This window comes from Toxorhynchites rutilus, chromosome 3 (genome assembly GCF_029784135.1).
Source record: "Toxorhynchites rutilus septentrionalis strain SRP chromosome 3, ASM2978413v1, whole genome shotgun sequence".
In the NCBI taxonomy this organism is placed as follows: domain Eukaryota; kingdom Metazoa; phylum Arthropoda; class Insecta; order Diptera; family Culicidae; genus Toxorhynchites; species Toxorhynchites rutilus.
Genome location: NC_073746.1, coordinates 156661795 through 156682757, shown reverse-complemented (window position 1 = coordinate 156682757; position 20963 = coordinate 156661795). Strand labels below are relative to the sequence as shown.

Genomic DNA, 20963 nt, shown 5'->3' with positions numbered 1-20963 from the left:
CACAGACACACACAGACACAGAAGATCCGCCTATTGTTGAGGGTTCAGTTGAACCGGGGACGTGAGCATGAATGAACCCAGTATCTTTCTGCTTACGCTTGTCCATCCTTAACCCATTTCAGGCCAAGCGTTCGAAAAATCGAACAGCAACTTTGATAGTTTTTCATGTCTTTGAGAAGCAACCATATGGTAATGTTTTTGGATCAAAAGATAGCGTAATTTGTTAGCTACCACTTACCATCAATTTTATTCAGTTTTGTACAACTTTATTGAGCAATGGATTCGATTTAAAGCAAGTATGTATGGAAGGTGTTTTAAATTCAAATAAAAACCCCCAATAAAATACAAAAATATGAAAATTTTCCTACAGTATTACTTTGATAAAACGATACACATTGTATTGCAGGGCAAAAATCATTCGATTGATCCTCCTGCAGGGAAATAACAGCCGGGAAAATTGAGTGTTCGAAAAATCGAACGTTGGCCATAACGAACATTTTTTTCTGCTGAATTAATACCAACACATCTAGCCTCCGCAGCGCTCTCTGGTTTGTTCACTTTAGAAGACGGAAGGTTTTTTCATTAATTTTTGCATTCTCAAATGTGAATGTTCGCAAGTATTGATTAATTAAGAAATGATTTGTTGTCCATAATAACCTTAGGAGTCCATAGAATTTCGTGTCTGGAGGATCTGGAGAAAATCTTCAGTACGTGTAACGAGGATTCTAAAAGGACTTCTGGTGTCAATATTCTTCCGCCGGATCCGGTGGGCGGTCTCATCGATGAAGTAAACCTAAGTGACGATTCTGTCCAACTGAATAATAACACCTCAAACTCAATGTCGTTGTTTTTTCGCAGCGTTTTTGTACTTTGCAGGTTTTGGGAAATGTTCGATTTTTCGAGAAATGGATAATCGGAAAGAAATAATTCTCAAGCAATGATATTGCTCCACGGTCAATGATAAAAATAACAGCACTAACTTTTGTTTGAAAGAAAATGCCTGCCGGTAATAAGTTAAAACTACATGAAACAAGAAATGTCACATCTCAACATAAATGTATTAATTTAAGTCTTATTACTTAGGATTGAAAGGATGAAAGGATTAAGGCTTATACTTAGAGACTTTCATTCTCCTGTGCTCCCGGAATGTAAAATCAATGCATTTATGAATGCCGCATACTTGCTAATTGAAGTGACTTTTAGTTCGCAGTATGTTTGTACTTATAAAAAAAGTGCGGGTCTGGGCCAATGTTCGATTTTTCGAACAGTAATTTCCCGGAAAACGGGAGATGGGAAAAAATAATTCTTGAACATTGGGGATTCTTTAGCGTCAATAATCAAAATTACACCAATGGCTTTTGTCAAAAAAAATATTTTTACGGCTTGGTCGTTAATGGGTTAAAGAACTTTCGAAATTCTCAAGGTTTACTATCTGAGAACAGTTTGTATATGCAGCCCAGTCCGGCTACATCGATCCTTGAAGCTTTTCCACCAGCTCTCTCATCAAAAACGGATTCGAAAGGTGCAAAGAGGTGGTCCACGAGATTCTGCACCGAAATTCTGAAATCGTTCAAAGTGTCGAGTCGGTCATGTCTAGCGAAGGATTTTGTCGAATAGCGAATGGACAAGCAGCATAGTCTGTATGACGTGCGGTACTCCTGATGGCAGAAATAACCGACTCTTAAACGACACTAGAGCTCGGACGCGTAGGTACCTCTGGAGGCGACTAAGGTTTTCTGCATCCGTGAAGCCACAAGCATAAACTGCGGAAAGTTGCTAATGAAGATGGGCCAGTCTTCGGGGTTTCCACTAAATGTTAGAGGTTCTTTACCCAGCACTCGACGCGTAGCGATGTGTTGCTGTGAAAGTATTGCAGGATTTGCATACGATGTTTGAGTCTCACTTGATATTTGTCTGGATTGCTGATCATTCGGGTTAGGATGAATCGATGTTTCTTAACTGTCGCTCTTACCGCAGCTTTCTGTGCCATCATTGCTTCAATTGCAAACAACGATCATTGGTATAATCTGTCATCAGTGTATTCACCGTTTCTGTATCCATCATATCCTTACAACGGATCCCGTCAATGCTGCCGTTGTTTTCTTCATTAGCGTATGCTCCAAATCCTGTCAATTCATCATCTGAGAATACAAATCATGCTGATACTGTACATCCAAGCGACAGCCCGTTAGATTAACCGTTTTGTACAACACGTAAGACAAATTGTCGGGTACAATGGCATGACATAATGTCAAAACCTAAATAATAGAGGGGTGGAACATTATCGAAAACATATCGATTTTCAAAATGTGCTCTTTGTTGTCACAGTTTTTCTTCAATACAAATTGATTTGTTTGTTGCTTTAAGTTTCAGTTAACTTTTTTTCAGTATTCCATAAGTGAAACATCAAAAAATTATAATAAATGAAATATCAAAAACGATTACAGCATGTTTGCTTCAAATTGAACCAAATAAATGAAAGAAATTCGAAAAATGGTGAGGAGTTCATTTTATGTTGCCTATCAGTGGAGCTTGGAAGTTGTTTCCATAATAGAGTATTAATATTCCGATATAATTTAATCTAAATCACCTATGTTTATACATATTAAAATAGGAATATTCGTCAAGAAATATACTTCATCTGATAATAACCCTGTGTAAGCGTAAATAACGACGACGATGGTTTTCAAACCGTAACTGGTACACCCACTATTACTGGAGCATCTACCCTTTTTTCATTCTCGATTTCTGCCCCAATTTGCAGTTCATCAATGGGAAGCTTGAGCGACTCACACTCGGAGGAACGCTGGCGAATAGAAGCAACAGAGGCCGCACAGAGTACCATGGTTCTTTTGATCTACGTTCAACGGCCTATCCATACTTTGATTTCGCTTCGAACCTAAAGTTCCTTTCGGCGATGGGTCACATCGAGTGTAAAGTGGAGTACAATAATGCGCCGGATTTGAAGGATCCGAACTATACGACAACCTTACGGCTGATATTTGCTCGCTTCCATGTGCCCGACTCTGGCAGAACTAAAGCCTCTGTCGAACTGACCAGACCACGCTCGAGAATGGATTTCAAAGCAATGATCAAGTAAATATACACTTCCCCACTTCCCCAACCAATCTTACACCGATAATTTATTTGTTCTTTATCCAGACATGAAAATAACATCAAGAAAGGAACTGAACATAATGTGCTCATGTTATTACGATACGCTACGAACAAAGAGGTTACTGCCGTTTTCTCTGTGTATTTACCTCGTGGAGTGTTGTTTGCCATCGACACAGCTGCCAATATCACAGTTCCTGGCTTCGACTCGTGTACGATCCATTTCAGAGTGACGGAGAAAATCCGGAAGGAGTACTACGTGAGTAGGCTTTCAAGGTAACTGTAGAGAATCATGCTCCAAGCCACGCTATTTATTTCAGTTCGACATCACTGGTATGTGGTTCTCAGGCCATTCAATCACTATCAATGGATGGTACGAGGATCGTAGCTCGTTCATCAAAACCTACCATCACATCAAGATGGATGCTCAAAGCCCCTCGTTCGGTGACCTCACGGCCGATGTTAAATACGTCCGTGATGAAATCGAATACAAATTAGAGGCCAATGCCGAGTATGGTAAACAACCTTACGGGATAACGGTAAAGCATTCGCGAGAATTAGAAAATGGTACCAATACATATGCGGGTTTCAAGTGGCGGGACAGCTTATACTGGGTTTCAGCCGTAATGAATTCCGCTCCGATTAAGCAGCTGGTACTTGAAGTTCATATCGACAAGTAGGACTATAGCATTAGCAAATAAAACATGAAATTATTATAGTTATTTTCCAGATTGCGAGACATTAGTGTAACGTTGAAAGGCTACTCAACCGATCGGAAGAGGGAAGCAGGCGTGGAAATCAAATGGGACGCAAACCGAGACCCAACACAGAAGATCGCAATTACTGGGGAGCTTAATACGCCAAAGTATCGTATCTTCAATGGGCGGTTCCTGGTGGCTTATCCCAATCGGACTGTCAGTGGTGTTTTCGATCTTAAAGCAATCGATCCCAACTATATGGCAAACGCTAGAATATCCTGGAACACCACCGAAACCATTGAACTGAAGCTGGATGCGGGATCGGATGAGGAGATCCTCCGGAATATGTGGTTGCTGTTCAAACTAACCACCCCTTTCGAAGGTTGGCGATATAACGCTTTAAACGGCGGATTCTATTTCAAGGATAATCTTCTGAAAACAAACATTTCCGCCAACTGGGCGGAAGATCAAATACTTGGATTGGAAGTAATGGGCCTCTACCAGTCCAACGACTCTGACTTTAACTGTGAAATGAAAACGAAATTGCACAGCTCAATTCCACACGTCCCCACGGTGAAGGTTCATCTGAAGCACAAATACGACATCAAACGAGTGGATACTGTTGTTACTGTGAACCACACTGTGACGGATGAACCACCGCAAGTGTTCTCAGTCCGGTCCGCATGGCAATACGATCACGACGAAATGTATCGTAATATTTCCGGTAAGCTAGCGCTGATGAGTCCATTCGAAGGATACAAAATGGGAGCGCTGTCCACGAAGTTTTCGCTAAGTGAAAGTCGCGAGCTTCAAGGTGCTGCTGATTTACAGCTGGATGAAGACAAGTATGAACTTGTGCTAAGAGGACACGTTCGTAACCTGGTGGACAATATGCTGACCGTTAACGTAACTTCGTCGAACGAGAAGTTCAGAAATATCAATGGACGAGTCGGTATCAGTGAGAAAGATAGGTATGTTGTTGCGGAAATTATAACTCCCAGAAGTGCCCTGGGAGTGGAGATCCTGTTTGCGCTAGTGTCCGCCTACGATTTTGATGTGAAATTTTACTTAGCCACCCCTTTGAAGGATTTCGAGAGGGTTTTGCTGAGAGGAAAGTTGAAACCGGACAACGTTGACTTCCGAATTGGTCTCAATAAAATGATCATAGGCTTCGTAGGTGTTTGGCGCAAACAACACTTGAAAAATTTCGAATACTCGTACAAAGTATTTTCGCCACTGCCCAAATTCGAAGAGAATGGAATCATACTGAAGTTGATTATTAATGAGGAAAACAGTGAATATTTCGATTTGGAGTTCGGTGGCAGACTCTCACAATACAAATTGGGTCTGAAGGCGGTCTCAGAGCCAAAGCAACGATTACTACAGCAACTCGGAGTGCAAAAGGCATTCGAAATAATAGATGAATTTCTCGAAGAGTCTCCTAGTAGCCGAGAAATGGATCTTGATGAGGAAGAAGACGAAGAGGAAGAGGACGAGGAAAATCTTATGAACCTAGTGGGAACCGTAGAAATTGATACAATCGTGTGGCCGACCATAACCGGTTCCGTGGATCTGGAAGAGCATAATTCTAAATACTACATAAGCGGGATGATAAATTTACCCCAAGGTCAGGTGGATATTCACGACCGTTTCTGGCTGGAGGACTTGATGAACATGAAGAATCTTCTGAAGGTTAAAACTCCCTTCCCGTTTATGAAAGAAATTCAGTCTGGGTTTGAATTGAGGATACCCTACCCCACGAACAAATTTGTGGTTGGCTTCAATGTACTCGTGTTGAACGAAACGGAATGGGTCAACAGTGGATTCCACATATATTACAACGTTACGGATGATGAATCGGACACGAAAACTCATCACGCAATTGTTAATCTAATGACTCCAATGAACAATCTGAAAAAAGTTCGTCTCCACGGTGTGCTGGACATCGAGGAGCATGGGTACAAGGGGAATCTTACGGCAAAAACAAGCACCACCGAAGCATCCATGGCTTTAGGGTTTGAGGTAAGAATAAAGGATTGGTTTCCTCATAGTTTTTCACAACGAATACAAAGTCTGTGGAATATTTTTTTAACTGTAGAGTAAGTCGGAATACCCCACCAACAGAGCGAAGCTTATCGTATGTGTCGGATTCAAATATATCAAAAGTACAAATGTTCCCGAGTAGCTCTGCTCTGGGCTGGGCGTATGCAGTACAAATTCATCCCGCTAGCCCGCTTATTCAGTTCATCTTCTCATCTCCTGGGCCACATTTGTCCTAGGGGGTTTTGATTCTAGTAGATTTTGATTTAGCAGCTGTTTTGTGATCTTTTTTTCGTGTCAAGGGACGCTGTCACATTTGTAACAAGAGCTCTGTCTGATAGCCAAAAAAACATCTAGTCGAACGATGTCGTGCTTCAAAAAACAGTTTGTAACAGATGAAAACATCGGTCCCTATTATGTAAATCGAATCGAGAAACCACTACAATCCCCATCACTATCACACCAAGTAAAATTTCTTACCGAGTCGAATTCTGCATATATTTAAGCGTTTCTGAAATGTTTCTCGAAGGAAAATATCAGGGACGCAAACCAAAACAAAATAATTCTCTGAAGATATGCTACAAGCAAACCAAACAACTCGAAAAAGCATGACAGCACTGATAGTTTTCACTCGGTCGATGCTATCAACTTGCTCGGTATCTATAATAGTAATATGGAGCTATCGAGCAAAATTCTTGTCGACTTGATTTCTGTAACAGGGCCCATCATGTTGAAGGTTATTATTGATGATGAATCTTGGTCCTACCTATAGGACTCAGAAACTCGCCACACGCCACACAGAGATATTCCAGTTTGAATGAAAAATTACCCCTTCGTCTTTGATGATGAATAATTCAATAAAAAACCATCGCACCGCAAATCGAAAGGCAGTTATGAAAACACCGATAAATTTTGCACAACGATAATCTATTACTTCGACGAAAAAAAAATATTTAAAATTTTTTCATCGTTTTCAAAAAAGTGCCAAAAACAGGATTTTTATAGTGTTTTACAAAATCCACTGTAGTTCTGCAAATATCGCAGTTAGTTCTAATGTTTGCAGGCAAATTTTTAGCCTAGTGTATTTCCTAAACATCCGTGAACGTTTCATATTGATACGTTCAGCCGTTTATTCTAGACGATTTTTCAAAGTTTGCAGTAAATTAGAGGAGCATTTAATCGCAATCGTATCAGAAGTACAAAATCCTACGCGACTCTCTGAACGAACGATTCGTAACTTTCGTTTTCATGCGTTTGTACGTACAAATATTGTAAGGAATGATGATACTCACACATATTCATACGCATTTTCCACACGTACACGCGCTCCACACCCACAAACTCATAAATACGAAAGTTACGAATCGTTCGAATTCAGAGAGTTGATATTTGTTCCTAATAATGAACGATTTTCCATGAATTTTTTCATACCCCTTGTTTTAATTAGACAGTTGGATTTCAAGTTACGATTTAAAAAAAACAATGATTTTAGATATGTCCTTATGGTGGTGGTGTTCTTTTGGTTGCCCTCTAATGTTGCTAACCCACGTCACCAATTGTTCAGAAGAGATAGAGATAAAATAGAAATTGATAGACTATAAATCACACAACACATCGTCGTTATTAACTATTTAAATTTCGAATCACTGAAACTTATACTACGCAAATTGAGTGCTACTCTCAAGCAGAACTACCATATCTACAGAATAATCTGTATTTATATAGATTTTTCAGACTTTTTGAAACCAAGAATCTGTAGATACAGATTACATATTTTTTGGTTTTCATACAGATTTAGAGATTTTCCAAAAGAACGATCAAATATTAGTTGCGGTTTGATCTCAATAATATTTTTCCCAACTCACCAATTTCATTCATATTGCATTCGAATCAGTCTGAATGAGAGCCATTTTGGCATTCATATGTAGTGAGTAGTACTGCTTTCTCATGTTCAATCTAAGGCGAAAATATGCTAAAGTCTGCGTCATCGGCTAGCTTTACGAAAATTAAATAACACTGCTCATCTTTTTCCTACTGAAGCACAGTGAATACGAATTTTTACGTGGAAACCATCAACATCGTAAAATTTATAATAAGCTAAGATTATGATTCAAGATTGAACTTATAAATTTAACTCTTTGTGGTCGTATTGAATTTCGACATGTGTGTCGTACTGGTCGCAATTTTTTTTTTTACATGATAAAGCAGTGATATATAACTTTGTGAGGTTATGAAAAATGAACAAGATTCCTTATTTTTTTGTAAACTTCTGATAAGGATTTACTAAACAATGTTTTTATGTTTATGATCAAAAATATTTGTTATAATTCTTCTTCGTGTGATATCTTTCGCATGTACGCCGAGGTTTTTTTTACGTGAGAGATACGTACCTCGTAAAAAAACCGCGTAAAAAAACGCCGTTAATTGGAAAACCCTCGTAAAAAACGTGTTAATTGGAAATCCGCGTAAAAAAAAACCGCGTTTGGAAAAAAACATTGGAAATCCGCGTAAAAAAAACCGCGTTAATTGAAAAATCCGCGTAAAAAAACCGCGTTAATTGGAAAATCCGCGTAAAAAAACACGCGAAAAAAACCGCGTAAAAAAACCTGGGTGTATCACAAAAATAATTAGTTTGGCGTTTTTCGCCTTTTTTCGAATCACAAAAATAATTAGTTTGGCATCTTTCGCCTTTTATCTTTTTGTTTGAACATACAGAACAATGTTATTTACATCTACACAGGGCCGCAATACATGGAGTTTTCCATTAATCCTTTCCTCAAGCATGGATGACAACTTTTGTTTATATTGAGTACCGTTATCTTTTATTCATAGTAGCACAGTTTTGGTTCGTGAATAAGTTCTCAAGACGTTAAAATTCGTTTAGAAAAAGTTTTAACTGATACATTGTTGCATAAATTATAATATTAGTGTACTGCTTTGCTGTGGTGGCTGAAAGCAGACAAACTACCGCAAAGGGTTTATACAGATTTCGATACAGATTTTCTGAGAAAAAACAGATAGAAAGATTTTTAGAGACCAAAAACACAGATTTTTTCTTATGGCAACCCTGCTCTCGAGCACCATTTAGTGTGTTTTTTGTGCAACTTCATTGGTGCAAGTCAATCATGGAGATCAATTACAAAGTGTACAATATAACCAAGCTCATGCTGGATGGTACGATGAAAAATTTGATGAATGACGTTGTTAATGTTGAGAATTCTTATTATAACCTCCAAACATCAAATGTACAAATGTTACAAGATAATGAGCATTAAGAATGCTTTATATTCGCTGCGGTGTAATCAACAGGAAATAGTAATTATATGAATAACATCGCAACGGTTTGCGATACTTGAAGTTGAATACGAAAAAAACGGATACACGAAAAATAGTGTCATTTATTGCCAAAATGCATTGCTTGCAGGCACAGAAATTGCGATAACCTTCTCACATACGGATTGGTACATTGATTAGAGTTGTGTTTTTTTTTGGCAATGACGTATTCCGAGAGTTTCGGATTTGGCTTAATTGTTCTCAATAGCTTTAACCTCAGCTTCCGGTCGTTCCACTAAAACTCGTCCTCCGATCCATCCGAACAACAGTTGTACGTTCACGGAAACGTTTCAGAACATCATACACGGTCGATTCGCGATTTTAGTACCTGACCACGCCGGATTTTCAATGTGGATGTCCGAAATCAAATTTCTTCTCTCGGCTTCCATCCTGCACATTTTTTCAATACAAAACGTACCAACGGTTAATTTTTACCGTCGAAAGATACAGCTTTCCGAACAATTTGCTGTCAAAAGATTTAAGATAAGCCTACTACGACCGCTGCTGTAAAATCAACAGTGATTCAGAATTCTAACTAAATCAAACTTTTGGAAACCATTTTTATTTACGAATTTCAGTATACTTTGCCTTCTTCTCCGCCCTGACAATTTACTGGTCTAAATGGTGATCCAAAAGATAAAGGTCTAAACATGGTCTCACGGGCTGCATATAAAAAGCCAAATTATATGCCGATGGCATTTAAACATCAGCAATTCCTTCTTTTGACTGGACTAAAGACAACCCTTAGACCTTTTTACTCATTTAAGCCAAAAATAAGATACTCCGGTGCTCGCACCCATAAATGAAACAGTAGTAGCTGACCTTCGGGTGAAATAATCCTTAGAAAATAAATGTAAAAAATGTAGTGTTATAAGGATTATTAAAAACGGGAATTTTTCTTTTCTAAAATTAAGATAACTGGAAATGTTTCGAAAAATTATATTGCAGTATTGAAGATAATTCTCTTGATGACCGCAACGTCCTCTGTTTGCAATCTCAGATGAGCAGATGAAACAGATCTATCGATTTATTATTTTAGTAGGAACGTTCTCTCGTATTCTCGGGGTTTGCATGGAAATGAAATACAAACTGTACAAATATAAAACTATATGAACTATTTCAAATTATTAGGAGAACTGGCTTACAATAAAAACAACAAGGCGCTATCAATTTGAGTACGGTTACTACCAGTTGCCTGTAGATATGTTGTAAATTATATGAATATCATCTACAGAATCAATTGTGTCACAATGTACTGTGAAATGAGTATTACCAATAATCCCACACATTCTATATCACCATTTTGAACTTGTTTAGAGCGAAGACCAATTCATCGATTCTACGTTGTCAATATGGGTGCAAGCTCCATTGGTACCGTACTATGCGTGTCGAGTGTTCTACAAACAAGATTTTGCTGGATCGGATAACTTAATGGATATAGGATTCGCCGTAATTGAGGGGGATCAACACAACCACGTAGGTCGAATGTTACATTTTTTTTGCTGTCTAGCTATCATCGCATGATTCTAGTTACGCGTGGATGGAGTATGGTCAACGGCCGCGCCACACTTTTTGGTGGGCAAAGGGAAGTATCGATCCAACATTCTACCACTGGAGATGATCGATAGTGAATTTGTGGTAACTCGTGACCCATATCCAAAGGCACAATTTGAGTTACGATACAACCACAGCGATGGTCATCTGCAACATGTTCGTGCCACAGCTTCACGGAATCGAGAAATGTTCACGATTGAACTGAGCATTCCGATGCATGAATACCAGAATATGTCGCTGTATGGCAGATTGCTTAAGAAACGAGGCAACGAATACTCTGTGGCTGGTCAGTTCTATCGCAACGAAGAGGTATTCAACGTCGACGGGGATGCTGTAATCATTGAGGACATTCCCAAAAATGTACGTAAATTATGTACGCTAACTTGAAATGTTTGTAGTAGAATAATTTCTTATAGGTTGCACTGAACTTGAAACCAGTTGGTGGTGGAGAGGAAGGATCAATAACTTATGCGTATTCAGTGACTAACGACGTTACTAGTTTTCAAGCAAAATTTGAACGTGGGAACAAAAACACCAATCTAGATGGAAGTTTCAAATTCTCGTCCCTTGCTGACTGGAACATCGGTGTAGACTCGAAGTCATCGGAATCGGAATTGAATGATATCGATCTTAAAGTCGGTATAAGTCCCAGCGATAATGACAATGCTTTGGGAAAACTGAAACTCAGGACACCTTGGAAGCGCTACGGGATCGAAAGAATTGACGTTATAATACTATTTGACGTACACCCGATTTCCGGAGCAGTGATGGCGAACTATAGTATTCCTCCCATTAACGGTGATGCTAGCTGCATGTGGAATTGGCATCTATTGGAAAACATGCAATTTAAGTTACGCAACCGAGTGAGGCGAGACTCTGTTGAACGGTATTTCCAAACAGGTATACGCTATCTTCACCCAGATTTGGAGAGCAATCACAACATGACCTTCGGAGGCGATTTGAACCTGAATAATATTTGGGTGTTAGTATATCTTGAAAACAAAATACGTTCCTGGTGAAACCTATTTCCCCATTTTTTAGTTTCAGTGCAAATGTTTCTGCAAACTTAATCTCTATATCGGATCTTTCGGGCATTATCAGAGTTCATCTTCCAAATCCTGTCGGCGATGTCCACAAACTAGCTGCTAGTATGAAAGGTAATATCCCGTTCCTGGAAAACGTTCGCACATTCAACTTTGAGTCGTCGTACGAAACTGAGGAGTCTCGGAAACGGTATGCCTGGCGCTCGGAATACGATCGCGTAAACGATCTACGCACTCTGTTCCGTTTCGAGTGGGGACCTGATGTGCGTTCGGAACAGGTTCAGTCTAATTTCGATGTAATCAAGAACGGCGAAAAACACGAAATTTCAGCGAAGCTACGCGGGCCATGGTATACCGAGGATGCGTTTCATGCCTTGGCTGTATACAGTAACGACGATAATCTGTTCCTGGTGAATGGTAACGTGTCCATGCCCGCCTCACGTAAAGTAGCCGAGGCGAATGTTGCATTTGCTAACCTTTCTAACATGAAAGGGGACGTTAACTGCACTACTCCATTCTTGAACGTGACATGGTTACACGGCCAATTGGAGTTTATTGAGAGTCCACTGGAATCGATTCGTTACCTGAAAGCCACGTGGCCAGAATCCAGTGCCATACTGGACGCGAAGACAACATATAGTAGTAGTCCACACAATTTGGACCGTGAGCAGCAGGGTACAATAAAAATTGAAATACCTCTACAAACGAGACACTATGCCGAGGTAAAGTATGGCCTTGCTGAAAGGCCGGCAATAACTACCGGCCATGCTGAAATTGACTACAACAACCGGCAGGTTCTTAGGGGCCAGTACACTTCGAAACAGGAATCCAGGTAAACTAACTTGACCAACCAATATCCAGATAATCTAAATACTTTGATTTGTAGAGCGGGTCATGAGAGGGAAACAGTTGACGTAATATTGGAGAACGATTTCAAGCCTGTCGGAGTGCACTACGTGCACACCAAGCTTTATAAGGATGCAGAGAGAGAAATTGTACGCTATTATTTATGTTTTTATCCAATAATATCAACTCATTTACCAGTACTGTTTTAGGATACCAAACGGGCCGAAGTGTTCGAGCTTCGCAACAAACAAAAGTTCAACATTACAGGTGAACTTCAGATAACCTCAAGGGACACCGGTAGAGAATACATCATTACAGCAATTCACCCAAACCGAACCGTGGTCCTGACGGCGGATTACGACGAAAAAGGCGACACGATAAAGCAGAGATCAAAGCTTCAGCTTTCGCCGAAACGTTGGATTGCATACGACATTCATTTGACTAATCTTTCCAAAGCGGATAATATCTCACAGAACTTTAGACTGGATATTTCCTATCCTCGGAGAAACTTATCGGCTGGAGGGTGGTACATGGTGACCGATAACGCGTTTGATTCAAAAATATCGCTCCATTATACACCGAACAAAACAGCATACGAAGATGATGTTAGTGAACGTACACTGCAAGGTGCTCTTCGGTGGGTTGACGAGTCAGTCAGCAATGCAACGAAGCATAGTTTTGTGGTATTATTGGGTCATCCTAGTTTTGAGCAGGTACACTAACACCGTTCCAACGACAACAGCTACTACAAATTCTTCTTTATTTCAGGACGTCACCCTTGAAGGAGTCTACTACTCAGACGAAAACGATCTACTCAAAACAAACGTAGATGTTCGGTATACCCACGCAGATGATCATCACCTCTTAGTGGGATTCAATGCGAGAGACCTTACGCGAATGGTTCGATATCGAAATTATTCATACCACGGGTATGGCCAGCATGAAGCCTCTAGCCTAGATTTTGACTCGGTCGGTTCGATTGGGCTTCGCTTGGGTTTGTATGAGATCAACTCCAACTCGCACTACAAACGGGGATACCTGTCACAAATGGAAGGTGTAGTGGTTGGTAGAATGGATGTCAAAAAAAGGGAAATACTTTTGGAGGTTGGTATAAGTGATTAACGCCATCTGCAACAAATATATTTTATCCTATTTCAGAAAATGACATCTCATAGCAACTATCGGCTCTGGGGTAAAGCGTCAGGCAACTATCCTGTCTACATGGTTAACGGAAGCTTGCTGGATGGACAAGAACAAGACTCAGCAGGATTCTTCCTCATCGATATTGATGAGAAGCTTGTTGAAATGAAAGTTAACATGACCCCAGGTATGTAATTATTCTGAGCAGAATTCGACGTGTTGTAATGTAATGTAATGTAATTGTAAATGGATAGAATACGATGAAAGACCACCAGCAGAAATGCTATTTTTGGTAAAACAAAATCGGTCACAGGTGTCGAACAATGAAACAATTTTCCTCTATTTTAATGAACCAGTTTTTGGCCGAGAACGCCAGAAATAGAAATTGTGTAGATACTTTATTTAGTGGCTCCCTTAGCTGAGTGGTTAGCGTCACACAAAACATGCCGGAGGCATCTTCGGCCAAAGTTATGATGACAAATAAGGAAATAAGTTTCACATGAACTCAAGTCAAAAAATCGGAATCGGAAGTGTTTTTTTATTGGATTATGGAGAGAAACGAACACGCGCTCCTTTACGATACCTCAAAGTGCAGTAAATCATGGAGTAAGGCGAGAATTCAAACTCGAACGCCCGCACTGTGCCTAAGGGTGATCATACACTGTTTGACTGAAGCCAAATATTTGACTCTTTATGATAGATAAAATTTGATCAACGTGTACTGATCAAATATATTCGACACGTCACGTCAATATATTCGACACGTCAAGTCAAGGGTTAAGTATGCTAAAAACGCAACGCACTATTGTTTCAACTGCAGATGTTATAAATTTCTTCGAACGATGCACATAAATTATCATAAATAGATTCAAGCACTGGATTGGATAATTTTTTCTCAAAATTTGGTACTTTTTTTTGCTTGAGCAGTGATCTTAATGTTTTGTTTGACACTGTATTTGCATGACAACTCTCGGCCACATGATGCGGAAATCGTAGAGAAACGCTGTAGGTGCTTTAAAAGAATGTCCAACTTCACCCGTCGCAAGCACAAACATCTTCCAGAGTAGCTTTTGTTCCGTTCGACGGTCCATGGTATGGTCGAGCCAAAAATTTGTTTCGATTCTTGGACCGACTCAAAAGATGATAGACGAATCCCATGCCAAGTGGTCTTGGGATTTGTCGAAGACGTCAACCTTTTATCTTTAACAGTTCCTGGAATATATGGCAATATTGAATGAAGACTCCTACAAAATAATGTTCTAACGTTTACATTAAAAAAATGGACAAAAAGTGCCGATTTTTCATGGGTTTAGCTTCGCACACACTGACGAAACTATCCATGCAGCATTAATCATAGTAACCCATGAGGCAACAGAAAAATATTGACAGTTCTATCAGTCGAACTCTAACCGTGATGGCGAAAACAGTGAAGCTCCTCCGTTCAGAAGTGTGCGCGTTCCAAGAACGTAGGCCCGCCGCATCGAAAATGGACATGCCGCACTTTGTGGACGCCGGATTCGCCCGATCCGGCATCTAGCATCTTGGCACTATTGGACAACAACCAGAGCATCGAAAGAAACCCCGAACGGCAGACGACCCTGAGCTACAAGAAGCTCCAAAAGATGCTGAAGAGGAAGATCGCGGGAAAAGTAACTACATCGCTGCGTGCGCTTGGCCGGGAGGTCGGTGCAACCAGCCAAACAGTGAAAAAGTACCTTGCCTGCAGCTCCGAGTACTGCAGGCAATGATGCAGTGGTAGCGGCTGAATAAGATGGTCAAATCGATTTCCCCGGCCAATCGCGACGTGGCAGTGGTGATGGACGACCAGACCTTTCTCATCCTGGATGGGAACGACTGGCAGGGCAAGGCCAAGAAGGTGCTGATGTGGCTGACAATCAGCGAGAAGGGGATGCTTAAGCCGCTCTTCTTTAGCTCCGGACTGGCCGTGAACGGGGGAATTTATAGTACGAAGTGATATGTGTTTGGCCATTCGGAAGCAACTCCAAATGACACCTTTCAAGTCCCACCAAATACACAGTAGAACCTTCCAGGCTGTTAGTCCTTTGTTGGGCACTGTTTGAGCTGCTTCACCACGCTTCGACTTCAAGGCTTCGCAGATGGAAATTTGATTCATCATGTTTTTTTGATATTAATTGGTGTGACATCGAGCTTATTTGTGAATCCAGCTTTGCGTAAGTGATTCAAAACTTTCTTCATTGTCGATCTATAGCTCCTGGGCGATGCTACGACTACTAGCACGCCGGTCAAATTCGCTTATTTCTGTGACTTTATTGACATTTTCGACCTGCCTGTTCAAGGTGCATCTTTAACATCAAAAATTCCAGAACGGAATAGACGAAACGAAAATTGCACGTAGTTCTCTGTCACAGTATTGGCACCATAAACACCATTCACAATATCAGCACCCTGGCTTGCATTTTCTCCTTTATCAAAGAAAAACTGTAAAACTAAATAATGTTTTTAGTGTTCATATCATATCTGATTGGGCTTAGGATCAATGCGTCTAAAACTGAATATATGCTAGCGGGAAGAGCTGACTGTAATATAATCCCACCTGGTTGTAATCGATCGAACTGACAACAACGGTCGTAAAATTCAAGGACGTTTAGTCAGCGGAAATCGTCCCACTATGCATACATACACATACACACTATGCATACCTCATCTGGAATGTACCATGAGTGGTTCATCTAGCTAAAATCTGAATTCCATCAGAAGAAACAGGTGGAACTTTCGTTTGAGACACCTGGACAGCGGGTGACATCGTTATGATGATTCAAATGACAGCTAGCTAATAAGCTCTTTGAGTTCCCACGCCTTCATTTCGCAGCTTCGGATAGGGAAATCTTTCCGTTGTTGATCTAATCGAGATATTCCCTTGAGCTGATCGAGGCATTTATACAGTTTATTTCCGTGAATGTTTCGGAAAATAGATTGATGATACAAATTGAATCGCCATTAGCTATTTCGTGAATGTAATGTAAATAGCATATAATGATTCATTCCCATTGCAGACGCTTCGGAGAACATCTATATGTATGGAATTATTCCGGACTCGAGAAGTGCCTATTTCGATTTCTGGCGGGACTACGATACCTCGCGGGAGGTTGACGTTGCATACTATTTGAAGATGAACCATTCCCGACTAGTGACCAGCAAACTGCACTGGCGGCCGGAAATTCGATCGGATGTGCGCAATCTTCTCCGCAACTATTTCTCCTCGATGCACAATTCGTTTACCGAGTCCCTGGAGTTTTGGGTAAAGCAATTTTACCTGGAATCGAAGGAATCAGTGAACGGGGTTTGGGAATCAGCACATCCGTACATTGAAGGATTCCTGGACGATGTGTCCGGTTTGAATGTAATTCAGGATGACTTGGAGGACCTGCGTCAATTCTTGAACGCTTCCTACGTGGCGGATGATTTCTACATTCGGTCGGTGATCAATTTCACCGTTACCGTGTTGGATGAATTGGCAATCAAGAATAAAATCACATCTCTCCCTAAGATCATCACCGAGTTTTGGCAGGTCATGGGTGATTCGGGACAGGCGCTCAAAAAGTCAGTCACGTGGCTTATGGAGACCATCAGAGTGTCATACCAGAAATTAGTCGACGTTATAGGACGCATCCTACAGGGAGACTCAATGAGGTACCTTTCTGAAGTTTTGGAAAACTCGGTTGCTCGATATGACAAGTTTATAAAGGATGTGCACCTGCAGTTTATAAAGGTACGTGTATGGTACATGTGGTGTAGCGATTAATTAATTAGATTTTTTCCACAGAACGTCCAAGAACTTTGGAATAAGCTATCGGAGTTGATTACTTCGTATTGGCAGCGTATGTTGATGAACATAGAGCCCTCAGTAATCAAACTAGCTCATTACGTAGAATCTTTGACGTGGCATGTAGGTCACGAAGTGTTCAGTAAGCATTTTAAATATTCTTTGAGACACTGAATTATAATTAACCGAATTGGTTTCAGCTTTCCTGTACAACAAAACACAGGAAATTGCTGAGTCCCCATATTTCACCAAGGTATCCAATTTCACCCAGGATTTGGACACCCTATACAAAGATCTGGTCCAAAATGACATAATCACCAACACTAAGAAATATGGCGCCATTGTGATACGTTTCGTGAAGGAGAAGTTCTTTCGACTGGTACCATTCGGGCGGGAGTTAAGTCAAGTCACCACCGAGCTATGGGAGGAAATAAAGCAACTGCAGAAGTTAGAATATGTTCAATTCATTATGCAGCACGTCAATGACATACGTGCGAAGATCGAATGGCTAGCAGAAGAGTTTCAGTTGGAGAAGCGTCTGCATCAATTGCTGCGAATTGCCAAAAATAAGCTAACGAAATACGCACAAACTGCCCTGCAGGCGGAAAATCGCTACCGTGAGGCGAAAACCAAGTTTATCTTCGATCCCGATCAAGGAATATTAGAGTTGGAACAGAAGCTACCAATGTCGTGGCATGCGTTCAACGAAACGCCAAAGTTCGAAGAGATCCCGGAGTATAGATTTGTCGGTGACATTCAGGACTTTTTCACGGGAAGCAATACCACCATTTGGTCACTGTATAGCGGTTTGAGACACTATACGGACCCCAAAATGTGGTTGCCACCGTTTAAAGCAAATTCACTACTCGTTGGAGCAAGGCACTACATGTCGTTTGACAGACGATTTGTGTCAATTGATTTGAGCGATTCGAACGAATATGGGGATGTGAAGCAATGCTCTTATGTTTTAGCGCATGATTTCTACAATAGGACATTCACGCTTTTGCTGGAACCATCGGTAAGTTGATTGTATGTTCATTCTGTCAAATATATACCAGAAATTTGTGTTTTTAAAGAAAATTGTTCATTTATCATCTAAGCTTATATTATCGTCTTCAAAATAGGCGCCTTCTGAAGCAATATACAAACAAACAATCAAGTTATCGAAACACTTTTTATGGCTGTATTCAGGAATTGGCTTCAGTTCATGCAGCATTTTCATTTTTATGTCTTCAATTTCAATGCTGTCAAATCGGGTCCCACGAAGCGGTAATTTGAGTTTCGGAAATAGGAAAAAAGGCACACCCATGCCTCGTCGTCAGTAATTATGCGTTGGATGAACGTGAGTTCAGAATTTGGTCGTTTCAGCATGTGTTCAGCTACTTGATTGCGATGAAATTTTTGAAAAAAAATTTAACTCTTTTGGCACTGGTCGAGCTGCGACTTTAATCATGCCTAAAACATCAAACATCAAACAAATATGACGAACGGTCTCGTGAGAGATATAGAATAGCTCTCTCAAACTTAGATGACGGTTTCGAGCAACATTCCTTTTATTTTGTTGATGTTTCCATCAGTTGAAGAAATGGATGATCGTCCTTGACGCGGCGAATCGTTAACCGTCAATCTTTTTCCCAGAGGACCTCTCTGTTAGTCATGTTAGTCATAGTGTCGCGGGCCGCAAAAAAAAGAAAATGAAAAAGTGTGTTCTCCAAGATACGAACGCTTTGTAGCGTAGGACTTCGAAATCCGAATCGAATCGAATGTGTGGGAGGGTGGCGTTTTCGACAGCAACCGCAGCGGAATAAATTTTCATCTTCAGTTTTCCACCGAAGAACGCAGCTCTCACCACTTAAAAATATCTTCTTCGCACCTGGCTTGAAATGCGCTACACCCAGAAACAATGACCGGATTTACGAGAATCAATTGTTCGGATCAGAAAAGTCACCAATAAGTTTTTCACAATTTATCTTTCATCCTACTAGCGACCAGATGGCAATGGCAACGGGGTTTTACAAATGGCCTTTCTCAAGGCCAAGTTTTTAGTTTGGCTTCACAGCGTTACACACGCTTGTCAAGAAAATTGAAAAATCTCTTTCGTCAAAAGAAACTGCGTTATGTGCGTTTCTTGATATCGAAAGGGCTTTCGATTATCGATTTTTATATTTCGTTGGAATCGAAATGCTTGTTATGCATCAATGGCACAGGCTATGAGAAGAAGAGCTTCGATTACTGCAAAGTCGATGTGATATCGAGCAGGATGCAAATGGCCTTAAACCTTACACAATCATGGTGTACCAAACAAGGTCTGATCATAAATCTCTCAAAAACAACAATTGTTTCTTTCACCAAAAAGAAGGAACTGCATCTGTTTTGAATTATGTATGAATGATTTTTTTTTATCCCATCTGTTTATATTTATTAGGTTCATTTAGCTATCGGCTGTAACAGAGCCGAATGAATTCGTGTACATTTTTATCTAACGATAATAATATTGTATATTACAAAGAAGCTATTTATGCGTAAGAGTATCCCTGTCTTATTGATACACATGTTGTAAAATACACAATGTCGCCTTTCTCGGCGTAAGAACATTCCCATTGTTCGAATGTTCACAGTTGGACCATACCCAGTGGGACTGTTGATATGAGGATTTCATTGTAGTGTTATTAACAGTCAAATGTCTTAAATTTGCAGGAAACGTCGAGATCTAGTGTCATCTCGAAAATTTTTTTTTTGGTCAAAATCGACTCTGGGAAAACTCAAATTTTAACGTTTGTAACACCAGTAAATGAAGTCCGAATGAGTAATATTTTGCATAGGGAATATTGTCGTGTAAAACAACATTTCGTGGCAAGTTTCGAATGAAAAATCGAGATAACTATTTTTATTGGCACCCAAAACCATACTTTTCGTTTCGTATTCCGATAAAAAACTAAGTCCCAAAGTGTCGATTTTTGACAAAAAAACAAACTTTTAGTGATGACATTAGATCTCGACGTTTCAGACATTTGGCATCAAATTTTTTTTTCGAAAACCCCGATTTCCCCCCTTGAATGATTTTTCGATTTTCAAAAAACTCAAACTTTGACCGCTTTGCGCCACTCTCCCTTAAGTCCGATTGAGCTGATATTTGGCATAGGATGTGGTAAACATTTTGTATAGGGTAACTTTTTTAAATTTTAGTGTCAATTTTTTCCCATACATTCATTGGCACCCTAGTGTCGGTATATATTTGACAGAACGTATGGACTTAATAGAATGCAAATATTCTTAATGAATTTGTATGTTTCACTTTCAGGTCCAAGAGAAAGGTGGAAAAATGTCCCGCATAATCACTTTAGTATCCGAAGATAATCTGCTCGAGATAGACATATTCGATACCGTGAG

At 40.1% G+C, this 20963-nt stretch overlaps 1 protein-coding gene across 3 annotated transcripts in view; it reads left to right on the top strand.

Annotated features, from left to right (window-relative positions):
- LOC129776937 (uncharacterized) overlaps positions 1–20963 on the top strand; it is a 48193-nt gene that overhangs the window by 24983 nt on the left and 2247 nt on the right. For all 3 annotated transcript variants that reach the window (XM_055782892.1, XM_055782890.1, XM_055782891.1), the window contains exons 9-24: positions 2765–3096; positions 3163–3373; positions 3435–3790; positions 3845–5834; positions 10503–10661; positions 10716–11099; positions 11156–11721; positions 11781–12614; positions 12669–12777; positions 12838–13341; positions 13397–13732; positions 13787–13955; positions 16804–17519; positions 17574–17715; positions 17774–18591; positions 20875–20958. In XM_055782892.1, the coding sequence (XP_055638867.1) occupies positions 2765–3096; positions 3163–3373; positions 3435–3790; positions 3845–5834; positions 10503–10661; positions 10716–11099; positions 11156–11721; positions 11781–12614; positions 12669–12777; positions 12838–13341; positions 13397–13732; positions 13787–13955; positions 16804–17519; positions 17574–17715; positions 17774–18591; positions 20875–20958 (7710 nt within the window). The remainder of the gene's footprint in view (positions 1–2764; positions 3097–3162; positions 3374–3434; positions 3791–3844; positions 5835–10502; positions 10662–10715; positions 11100–11155; positions 11722–11780; positions 12615–12668; positions 12778–12837; positions 13342–13396; positions 13733–13786; positions 13956–16803; positions 17520–17573; positions 17716–17773; positions 18592–20874; positions 20959–20963) is intronic.